This window comes from Petromyzon marinus, unplaced genomic scaffold, assembly GCF_048934315.1.
Source record: "Petromyzon marinus isolate PM22_M1 ecotype Great Lakes invasive population unplaced genomic scaffold, UKy_Petmar_22M1.pri1.0 PM_G_Scaffold_11, whole genome shotgun sequence".
NCBI classification, from domain to species: Eukaryota; Metazoa; Chordata; class Hyperoartia; order Petromyzontiformes; family Petromyzontidae; genus Petromyzon; species Petromyzon marinus.
The window spans coordinates 2344511-2356751 of NW_027422662.1; the positions used below are offsets into that span (position 1 = coordinate 2344511).

The 12241-nt window shown below is 48.1% G+C and overlaps 1 protein-coding gene across 1 annotated transcript; it reads right to left on the reverse strand.

The window, feature by feature from the left end:
- Positions 1-505: 505 nt before the first annotated feature.
- On the reverse strand, positions 506-10301 carry LOC142908964 (uncharacterized). Its single transcript, XM_076059647.1, has 3 exons — positions 10105-10301; positions 6406-7735; positions 506-540 (listed from the first exon to the last, which is right to left on the reverse strand). The coding sequence occupies exons 2-3, from the start codon at positions 7682-7684 to the stop codon at positions 506-508; spliced, it is 1314 nt and encodes a 437-aa protein (XP_075915762.1). The 5' UTR covers positions 7685-7735; positions 10105-10301.
- Positions 10302-12241: the final 1940 nt, after the last annotated feature.

The window sequence follows — 12241 nt, forward strand, 5'->3', positions numbered from 1 at the left end:
ACACAGCACGCACATGCAGCTGAAGTCGGAACTGTTCATCCCAGCATTCAAGGACATCTGAGCCTGGATTCACACCTCTAAGTTGCGATTGAACATTAATTTATGAATTTCTGCCTAACACAAATAGTATTGTTTTCAACACCCTTTGCTATGTCAGCTGAATTTAGCTCTCATAAATATTCCTTTTGTAGCCAGACAGCTATAATTGTGTGCTCGGAGTTTTTGGTGAACATTCATTTTGAAGATACGAGGGCTTCCAGGCATGTTTATAACCATTTGCCCTCTCATTGTGTGCCATAACAGCCCATGTGATGAATTTGGGACACTTTTCCACTATATCATGAATATATGAATAAGTATAGACACACGTGTTACTGTGTATGTATGCTTTCCTCTGTGCATCGATACTGATGTGTAGATGGTGTGGATATTATTTTTTTCTGTCTGCAGCTGACGCTTCCTCTGACGCTTCCTCTGCAGAATTGGTCTGATGGAGCAAAGGCACTCAGCGCAGCGCGGTACGACAAGGTAACAATGCGACTGGTGTGCATACAGCACGGATCGTACTGGAGATTTCACACGGCACGAGAGAACTCACACAGGAGAGAAACCCTTCAAGTGCAGTGTGTGTGGGAAGGCGTTTGCAGATTCATCTACTCTTGTAGCACACCAGAGAACACACACGGGAGAGAAACCCTTCAAGTGCAGTGTGTGTGGGAAGGCATTTTCACGGTCATCTGCTCTTGTAACACACCAGAGAACACACACGGGAGAGAAACCCTTCAAGTGCAGTGTGTGTATGAAGGCGTTTGCACATTCATGTACTCTTGTAGCACACCAGAGAACACACACAGGAGAGAAACCCTTCAAGTGCAGTGTGTGTGGAAAGGCGTTTGCATATTCATCTGCTCTTGTAATACACCAGAGGACACACACAGGAGAGAAACCCTTCAAGTGCAGTGTGTGCTTGAAGGCGTTTCCACGTTCATCTCTTCTTGTAGAACACCAGAGAACACACACGGGAGAGAAACCCTTCAAGTGCAGTGTGTGTGTGAAGGCGTTTGCACATTCATGTACTCTTGTAGCACACCAGAGAACACACACAGGAGAGAAACCCTTCAAGTGCAGTGTGTGTGGAAAGGCGTTTGCATATTCATCTGCTCTTGTAATACACCAGAGGACACACACAGGAGAGAAACCCTTCAAGTGCAGTGTGTGCTTGAAGGCGTTTCCACGTTCATCTCTTCTTGTAGAACACCAGAGAACACACGGGAGAGAAACCCTTCAAGTGCAGTGTGTGCGTGAAGGCATTTGCACGTTCATCTCTTGTAGTACACCAGAGAACACACACGGGAGAGAAACCCTTCAAGTGCAGTGTGTGTGGGAAGGCGTTTGCAGATTCATCAAATCTTCAAGTACACCAGAGAACACAGAAGCATCAGAAGATCTGCAAGGAGTGGAGTCTGAAATCCACTTGTGAAAGTCAAAGTGGCACCATGAGCCCATCCCTCATTAAACAAGAACCGGAAGAAAATCCCAGCTTGGACACTTTTAAAGGTATCGAGGTGAAATATGAAGAGGTGATGGTGAAGAGGGAAGAAGTGATGGTGAAGAGCGAAGAAGTGAAGGTGAAATGTGAAGAAGTGATGGTGAAATGTGAAGAAGTGAAGGTGAAATGTGAAGATGAAGATTCAACTCCAAAATGGGACCTTCTAATCGATGGAGGCAACGTGAAGCAGGAGGAGAATTCTGACTGTGAGGCAGAGCGAGGCAACTCTCAGCAGTTTGTGGAAGTGGAGGTGTGGGTGGACTTCCTAGACAATACAAAGTCAAGTGGAGACCCGGTAGATGTGTAAGCCAGAGACGATGTCGCTCCAATAGATGCACCTTTGTCACAGGCCTTTAATGACAAGAATGTGAAGTTGAACACTCAATTCCTAGGTTTAACCTGCAGAGTAAGAGCGAGCGGCCAGTCTTTGTGGACCTGTGGGTTGGGTCAATCTCTGACCAGGAGCGAGAGCCAATACGCTCCCAAGCATTCACGATGTCTAATGATAATTGCTTTTACATGGTGCTTGCTTAATCGCCTCGGCAACTCGGAGTTTCGTATCTCGTCTGAGATGCTCGAAGTGCATCCCCAGGTAGCAGCTGCCCCTGTGTGGCACAAGGTGGTGGCCCTGCACCGGCCTGCATGTGGACAAGAGCCTGTCAGTAGGGGGCGATGATTGATGCATCATCTCAGTTGTGTAGTTTGTCGGCAATCTTGATTCGAAGCTTTTGTGACTGCAGGAATCCACACTCTCTAGTTATTTCGGTAAAGTCACCACGTGGGTAGAAACATAACAGATCACGGCGTTTATATCACAACACAAGCAATCGTCATCAGGTGGGACAACCACAGCAAGAAGAAGACGCTGAAGTAGGCGCCTACTTCAGCAGTTTTGTCTTGCTGCTGTGGTTGTCCCACCTGATTACGATTGTTTGTGTTGCGATCTAAACTCCGTGATCTATTATTTGTTGGCAATGTTTAGAATTTGCTACATTTTGACCCAGATGCAAGCATGCAATGGCCTACTCGTTTTGAATGACACTACAATAGTTTGTTGTACATACACTGTTAAGCAGGCGGTGCGTATTTTTAAAATAGCTTCTTGTTAATACGATGTAACCTGATGCAGTATATTTCACTGCAGTAATTCAATTTTGTTAATATGCCTGTCAATAATTACGAATGAATACTTCTCTGTGCGTATTTTAAATGTTATTCTTTTATAAGGTGATGTTGATATCGAAAACTGACACATAACTGGCATGCCATAAATAGGAAATTAACTCTGCTTATTCGAATCAATGTATTCGTATATATGTTGATAAACTGTTTCAAGCAGATTGTCTCTAACGGCGACTACAGGGACCACGTGATTGTTTAAAAATGTATTTGATTATAACTATAATTGCCTACAATTCGTCATGTGTAGCTTATTTAGACTATAATTTATTCACTACCCAAAATGTATTTACTTGAAAACATAGAGCTGATATTTGTAAGCAATGTCTTTGTTATTTTTACGTTTGAAAACAAATATTTGCACAAATTTAACTTGTTCAGATACAAGGTGAATTCACAAGGCTTGGTAAAAAATCCAATATTTCAGAATTTTGCCTTAACGGAGAATATTTTTTTAAAATGTTGGTAAAAATAAAGATTCAGAAGTATATATTGTGCCGTGTCTACAATTTTACTGTAAAGTGGAATTGGTAAAAAAAAATGATGGTTCAATGAGCCACTCTGTCTACGGGAAAGCTACCCATACGGATGCTTACCTGAAACCGGATTCCCACCACCATCCATCCCAGAAGAATTCCCTCATCAAGACTCTGCACCATAGAGCCCAATGCATATCCGACCAGGAACACATAGCCAGTGAACTCAAGCACGTACACCAAGCTCTTAAGGCTAATGGTTACTCCGGCTACACAATCCGCAAAGCTATCACTCCAACCATGAAGAAGGACCCTCTTGAGGAGACTTTCAAAACCATCACTTTACCCTACATTGCGGGGATCACAAAAGAGATCTCCAAAATCTTGACTAAAGACAAGATCCAGTTCCGTTTCAACACATTACATAAAATCCGTGATCTGGTTCCGTCTGTAAAAGATGTGATTCCGGACATACAGTACCCTGGCGTCTACAAACTAAGTTGCCTCTGTGGTAGTAGTTACATTGGAGAAACTAAACGACATGTCTCAGACCTCATTCGTGAACAGAATGCAGACCTAAAAAACGGTAGGACCAACACCTCGGCCGTGGCAGATCACTGTTATTATTCAGTAGGCTCACATGACATTGACTTCTCCAAGACGGAGGTTCTTTGCAATTCATCTGGCTACCATGAGAGATTCGTTCATGAGGCTATCCACATATACACAGAGACAATTTCAACCGAGAGGAAGGAATTCTGGCTTAGCAATCATTGGAAGGATTTGATAAACCATTTCGGGTCTTAAATGATTGTTCACACTTATGGTGGCTTTCAGACCGCATCCATTATTTTCGTCTCCCCCCTCCTCTATCCCGAACATAGATGGGCTCGTCCATCTGAATGACTGTCAAATCGCTCTCCGTGGTGCTAACGTTAAAAAAACGCCACTTTTTTCAAATTTTCTTGCTGTGGTTTTCACACCTGATGATGAATGCTTGTGTTGCAGTCGAAACGTGAGAATTTTTATTTTATATTTTTATTATTTTTCTTGTGGTTTTCACACCTGACGACGATTGCTTGTGTTGCAGTTGAAATGTCGTGAGAATTGTATTGTTTTATATTTTTATTATTGTATTGTTTCCCTTCTACGTGGTGACTTTACCGAAAGAACCAAGAACATGAATTCCTAGCAGTCACGAAAGCTTAAAATCAAAATTTATTTTTACTTCGTTAACACCTTTCACGTTCGCACGCCGCTAATTTTTTTACGACAAGAGGTTTCATTACCACAGGTTACACGTGCAGTGGGTCCAAGACGAGGCGAGACGGTTCGCTGGAGGCAACACGTTTATTCAACAAGGGAACCACAGCACAGAGGGGTGACGACCCCTCACAGCCGATAACCTCAGGAGGCAGTCCCTCCACACTACGGTGCCCTTACTCTGGTTCTAGCGCTAACCCTACACTGGTTATGTCTGAACCCGACCCTAGCCAGGGTCACTGGGCTCTTCGCTTCAGGGTCTTCAGGGTCTTCAGGGTAGCGCTCAGAGACTTCTTCAGAGCTTCAGGTGGACGAGGACCGCCAAACCCGTTCAGGGATCCGGCTTTTATCCCCGTTCCAGGGTCTCTCCGCCCCTGGCCAAGCCTTCTGGAACTCTCTAGGGGGCCCTGGAACATCCCCCAGCCCCCCCCCCCCCCCCATCTTGGGGTCTGGGGGCCCTGTTCGTCACACCTGGTCTGTACACCACCCCCTGCTGACACATGTCCGCTATTACAGGTCAGCTCCCGTGGTAATACGCATACAGCCCAACAATGGCGTTACAGCATCCCCCCCCCCCCCCCCCCCTTGTAGCATCCAGGCGTCTGCTACGTTCACAGGAAGCCCTAGACGCATGCACAAATATGCTCAAGGTGCCATGTCATACGTTCGAGCGTATGGATGTCCCCGACTTATTTATTACCTTTACATGTAATCCAGCTTGGCCTGAGATAAAACAAAAATAATAATAACTTTCATTCAGCCAGACACCCAGCCGTCGATACGACTTCACAGCCAGGGTGTTCAGACAAAAGCAAGTCAAATTCATCGAGAGCATTCACTGAGAGTCGTGTTTTTTGGAGAAACGATGCTGGATGTACTCAACTGAGTGGCAGAAACGAGGACTTCCACATCATAGGGGTTTCCCCTTTTTTTGTGGCAAGAAAACTGAAACCTTTTGGCGTCCTCTGGTCGAGCACCAATTGGGTCGAGGCTCTCAAGAAAGCCGTCCCTTGGTGTGGAACAAGCGGTTTCAAGGACAATTCCACATATATATTATCATAGTGCGTGTTTTTTGCTTGCATTTTGACTGCAGGTATTGTGGTTAATGCTGTAATATGAATCCTTGTAAAAAGGTTTCAGTTTGTTGCCAGAAAAAAGGGGAAAAACCCCTATTATTATATTTTGGTACTGCCAAAGGAGGTCTAATGATGTAGATGACTTCCCCACGCTCATTTTAATCTGGCTGAAAGAAAAAAATCATCCAATCCAAATCGATGTTATATCTGTCGAGTTTCCAAATCCAGAGGAAGACCCACCACCCAGTCCCACCTCACCACCCTACACCTCACCACCCAGCCCCTCCTCACCACCCTACACCTCACCACCCAGCTCCTCACCACCCTACACCTCACCACCCAGCCCCTCCTCACCACCCTACACCTCACCACCCAGCCCCTCCTCACCACCCTACACCTCATCTGCTCCTCCTCACCCTGCATCTCCCCTCCAGCTGGTGTATCTCAGCCATTATGTCGTCTATCTGCTTGAGAATCCGGCACTCCTCCACCCTCTTGAGACTCGCCACCCTCTCCTCCTCCTCCTCCACCCCGTCGCCCGACTTGCAGTCGCCATCATCGGCTGCACTGCGTGATCTCCGTAGTCCCCTCCTCCTCTTCTTCTTCTTCCTCCTCCTCGTCTTCCTCTCCTCCTCCTCGTTCTCCTCCTCCTCGTTGTCCGCCGCCTCCTCCTCGTCTCGTGCTCTGTCGACGCTCGGCTGCAGGCGGCTGGCGCGAAACTTCAGCAGCAGCCTGCGGACGCCCCCTGTAGACTCCACCACCTCCTCCTCCTTGTCGTCCCTCCGCTCCTTCACTTCGTCACCCTCCACCACCACCTCCCCCTCCTCCTCCTCGTCGTCCGTCCGCTTCTTCACCTCGTCACCCTCCACCACCACCTCCCCCTCCTCCTCCTCGTCCCTCCGCTCCTTCGCCTCGTCACCCTCCACCACCACCTCCTCCTCCTCCTCGTCCCTCCGCTCCTTCACCTCGTTACCCTCCACCACCACCTCCTCCTCGTCGTCCCTCCGCTCCTTCACCTCGTCATCCACCACCACCTCCTCCTCCTCGTCCCTCCGCTCCTTCGCCTCGTCCCCCTCCACCACCTCCTCCGGCGATGACGACGACGATGATGAAGACGACGACAACGACGATGCGTCCGAGAACGACCAACAGCTGAACGACGATGACGACGCTCTCTGCTGCCGGTATTGTTGCTGAATTTGTTTCCGTCGCTGCCGCTGCTTCTCCAGGGCGCGACCCCGGCGCCTCTCGGTGGGCGGCGGCGGCTCAGCCAGTGGCCGCGGCATCAGCGAGGAGAAGTGGAACGTCGCCCCACGCGGGGCCGAGCGCCGCTTGCCTGCGACCGCCGGCGGCAGCGGCGGCGGAAGAGGAGCCGGCGGCGACGGAGGAGACGGAGGAGGCGGAGGAGGCGGAGGAGCACGGCAGGTAGAGGAGCCCGGGCAGGGATCGGGATTCGGTCCCGCCGGGCAATCCGCCGCCGCCGCCACCTCCCGCCGCTTGCTTAGCGGCGACCGCCCGGCCAAAACCTCCTCCTCCTCTTCCTCCTCCGCCTTCATCACCGCCTCGGCCTCCTCTTCCCCTCCTTCTCCTCTCGCTCCGCCTCCTCCTCCTCCTCCGCCCCTCCTGCTGCTCGCCCTCATGCCCACGCCCTGCCACCAAAAGTCGAAGTGTCTCTTCAACGCCGCACGCGGTCCAACCGCGGCCTCCCTGCGTCTCTCCGCCTCCTCCGCCTCCTCCTTGCCCGCCGACTTGTCGGCACCGAGCGCCGGCCCCGACTCTCCGCCGCCGTCTCCGCGCTTCGGGGCGACCCTCGGGCCGATTCCCGGCGTCGGCCGGGCGCCGCCGCCGCCGCCGCCGCGGGAGCTCTCCTGGGGGGGCGCCGCCGCCGCCGGAGTCTCCCGGCAGCGGCGCCCCCCCTCGAGAGCCCGGAACGTCACGGGGCGACGAAGATGACGGTCGTGGCGGGGAGGCCCCGGCGCGGGCCCCGGCCCCCCAGCGTCGTCGTCGTGGAGCGGGCGAGCGACCTTGGAGGGCGCCGCGTGGGACTCGGCTCCTCCTCCTCCGGCGTCTTCCGCGGAGCGCTTGGGCACCCGGATGGGCCAGGAGGAGCGAGCCCTTGCGGAGGGGGCGGCCGTGGCCATGGCCGGGGTCGGGGCCGGGGCCCGGGCTGGGGGAGGCCGTCTGGGAGGCCGCTGGTGAGGGGGGAGGGCCGGAGGAGAGGGAGGAGACGCGGGATCAGATTCCAGCATTCAGCACGCAAACATCCCGGTAGCGGTGGTGTTATTAGTGGTAGCGGTGGTGGTCAGTGATTGTAGTGATGTTGGTAATGGTGGTGGTGATGGTAGTGATGGTAGTGTATGGTAGTAGTGGTGCTGGTAATGGTGGAAGTGGCGGTAGAAGTGGTGGTGGTGATGGTGCTAGTGGTGGTGGTAGTAGTGGTGGTGTAATGGTGGTGGTAGCGTTTCTGGTAGTAGTGGTGGTAATGGTGGTGGTAGTGATGGTAGTGTATGGTAGTAGTGGTGGTAATGGTGGAAGTGGTGGAAGTGGTGGTGGTGATGGTGCTAGTGGTGGTGGTAGTAGTGGTGGTGTAATGGTGGTGGTAGTGACACCCGAGATTGTATACAGGTTAAGGGGGGGGGGGAGAGACAAGAAGGGCCGTGGGGCGGGGGCTAAGTTAAGCCGCCTTCTGTTATGCTGCAGGGGGTTGGGGACGGAGAGATGGCCGTGTGCAGGTTGAAGAGCGTTACACACAAGAACCAGAGGCAGGAGGCAGTAGTTAAGCTGACAAACTGGTTGCCTTGCAGGGTATACTGCTGTAAACTATAAGGCTGCTAAAGTTTAACTTGGGTTTAACTTTATTTTTTTTACCAGCGCGACTTTACCGAAAAAAAGCTAAAGACTATGAATCCTTGCACATCACGAAAGCTTCAAATCTAGCGCCTCACATCGTGTTAGTTTGGCACCGATGTTCGTGCTGATTTTTTAAACTAGATCAATAAAACAACATTGATTACATAATAAAGTATAAAAGCTTTCGTGACTGCATAAAATTACTCATTGGTTTTTTCGGTAAAGTCACGTATGTAGACATTTTATTGTTGAAATACAATAAAATTATATTAAAAAACCAATGAGAAACATTGATTACAGCCTCAGCTCAGGTTTTTTTTTTCCCATCAATGAAACAGCCCCTGGAGTGAGAGCACCTTCCAGGGTATAAACCAACACTGCCGCACGTCTGTCCAAGAGCTGTGTAAAAAAACAATTGAGTTGAAAACAATGTCAAGCCGACAGGGAAAGGGGCTCCTGGCAACTGTGACCACCAGCCAGGTCGATGTGTTGGTAATGAGAACGTGCAATTTTTTTGTCCTTGGAAACACGGTCTATGAATAAAACGAGATATTCTTAACTCTTTCGGTAAAGTCACGTTGAAGGGAAACAATAAAATAATAAAATATATATAAAACAATAAAAATTATCACGACGTTTCGACCATAACACAAACGGTCGTCATCAGGTCGAAACGTCGTGCGAATTTTTTATTGTTTTATATATATATTACTATTTTATTGTTTCCCTTCAACGTGACTTTACCGAAAGAGCTAAGAATATGAATTACTGCAGTCACGAAAGCTTCATATCAAAATTCAAAACGAGATACTCGCAGAGTTTACGCTTCTGAATGTGCACTTGTTCAAGCGATTCACTCGGGTCTAAGAGGCAGACGCACGGTAAATTATTGGGCGGCACTTTGTAAGCTCCTAAGGTAGACAAAGCGAGCTTGAACACGACGCGCTCGAGTGAAGTCTTTGAGCGACGCATAGTTCATAGTTCATTTATTTGGTATAGCCCTGTGAGCCATTCGGCTCTTGAATCGGGTGCAACCGCAACAAACAAAAAACATGAACAAGAAAACATCTTAAAGTGATTATGTGACTGTGCAAACAGAAAATACAGGGAAAAAAAATCAAAATATTCCTGAAATAGCACCGAACACCAACGCTGTGTGCAAAAATCCCAGTGGGATGCAAGTCAAATAACAACAACAACCACAAGACAACTAAGATTAAAGCCATCAGTCTAACTCCGTACTACAATAAACAAAGACATGGCCAAAACAAAAAAAACTTTTCGAAATCACCAAAATGAAAGCCATAAATCCAATGTAACAGTGATCATAGGGACTGTGACCAAATTTTTAACAATAAACTACATAAATAAATTATAACACCAAAATTTAGAGCCATAATTTAGGCCACTGAATAGCAGTGGCAGCTAGGGTTGTACAACTCCTCTAGAGCACATTGACCCGCGTGCATTGCAAATAATTCAAGTTTAAAACACGCAGCAAAGATTCGTTACAAAAGCCTAGCGGCAGCCTTCACGCATCCTTTGGAAGCTTGCTAACCCACAACATAACCTAGAGACCATCTTCCAGGTCTCTATGGAGACCATCGCATGACAGCGGCATCTGTAGCCGGCCAAAGTGCCGCCTCGGCCGACTGGGCAATCTAGCCGAGACCGGTGACACTCCCGGAATAGGCCTCAACACGGCACTCACCAGCGCAACGCTGCGTAGGTGTCTGGGGAGGGGGTCTTCAGCTATATCCTCCTTCGTGGTGAGGTTACAAACAAAACAATGTCCTCGTGTGGTCGTGGTGGAGGAGGAGATTCGACGTTCCGTGCCTCGAATCACGGGCAGGCGACTCGGCGGGGCTGTTATCACGTGAGGCCTTAGCAGGGCGCTTTTATAAACCGTAGTGCGGATAGGCGAACACGCAGTGCGAGCGAGGCTCAGATTCTGTAGAATTGATAAACACTGCCCATAGACTAAGCACTGCCCATAGACTCAACACTGCCCATAGACTCAGCACTGCCCATAGACTCAACACTGTCCATAGACTCAACACTGCCCATAGACTCAACACTGCACCATAGACTCAACACTGCACCATAATAGACTCAGCACTGCCCGTAGACTCAACACTGCCCGTAGACTCAACATTGCCCATATACTCAACACTGCACCATAGACTCAACACTGCCCGTAGACTCAACACTACCCATAGACTCAACACTGCCCATAGACTCAACACTGCCCCATAGACTCACCACTGTGATCTCTACATTGGGTCAAACTTAACATCTCTTAATGTTCGACGGCTTGTGCACCAGATCTTATTTATTCACGATGTACTTACAAAAAATTCCGCAGACTACCTACTGGATCTCCTCTCTGTTTCAAAGAACAAATTTGACCTCAGGTCTTCGCTCATTTACCAGCTTCACATTCCCTATTGCGGTACAAAAACTGGAGGAAGGGCCTTTGCTATTCATGACCCCAGGGTCTGGAATGCTATTGCCAATAAACTGCAACTTGAATCACCACCTATGAGATCTTCACTCAAAACTGCTCTAGAGGAGTTGTACACCCCTAGCTGCCACTGCTATTTAGTGGCCTGAAATATGGCTCTAGATTTTGGTATTATAATTTATTTATGTAGTTTATTGTAAAAAATTCGGTCACACTCCCTATGATCACTGTTACATTGCATTTATGGCTTTTATTTTGGTGATTTCGAAAAGTTTTTTTGGTTTAGGCCATGTTAATGTTTATTGTAGTACGGAGTTAGACTGATGGCCTTAATCTGAGTTATCTACATAATGACACCTTGCCGATATTAACTATGTTAACCTATTTGTATTTTTTATTTTTAAATTATATCTTAAAGCTATTTTATATTCGATATTTATTCAATTTTATATACTTCAGCCCCTTGGTGTTAGACTTTTAACCCTTATTATTATTATAGTAAGACTTGTTTAAAACTTATTTAAGATTTTAGATTCCTATATGTTGAATGTATGCACCATCCTGCCAAAGTAAATTCCGTGTCGGTGTGAACTTTCATAGCGAATAAAACCCTTTCTGATTCTGATTCTATTGTGGTTGTTGTTGTTGTTATTTGACTTGCATCCCACTGGGATTTTTGCACACAGAGTTGGTGTACGGTGCTATTTCAGGAATATTTTGATATTTTTTTCCTGTATTTTCTGTTTGCACAGTCACATAATCATTTTAAGATGTTTTCTTGTTCATGTTTTTTCTTTGTTGCGGTTGCACCCGATTCAAGAGCCGAATGGCTCACAGGGCTATACCAAATAAATGAACAAATGAACTAAAATGAACTAATATCGAAAGGTACATTAACATAATTTGTTCATACTCTAATTTATTTATTTACGGAGAAGCTCATTGTGGGAGGAGCGTGTCCCGTTCCCCGGAAGTGACGTCATGTCACCTGCTGCCGCTTGACGTCACGAGGTAGCAACAGGAAGCTATCGCTTCCTGCACTGAAATCCGAGGTAAGAAATTCTCATTGTGGTTGTGGTTGTTGTGGTGGTGGTTGTGGTGGTTGTTGTTGTTTACCAAGGTAGAGCCTCGCTCTCTCTCGTAGGGATGTCAGTTGAGTAGCAGCGAGCAGGGGAATCGATGTCCAGGTTGGAACTTTACAACGCGGGGCCTAGCCACGCGGGGCCTTGCCTCCTGCCCTCGCCTGATTGCATTTACTTTAATTATCTCGCTTAAGTTTAATTTGTCTTCACCCGGCTCGCTACTTTGTAACTTTGTTTTATTGTAAATATTCACGCAGTTTTTATTTTCTTTTGTTACCAGGCCAAGCCCGCTTGAGCTGCTA

Coding starts and splice junctions, on each gene's coding strand:
- LOC142908964 (XM_076059647.1), bottom strand. CDS start 7,684: ATGGCCACGGCCGCCCCCTCCGCAAGGGCTCGCTCCTCCTGGCCCATC. Junction 541..6,405: donor GGGGGAGGTGGTGGTGGAGG/GTGACGAGGTGA, acceptor TATGCACACCAG/TCGCATTGTTACCTTGTCGT.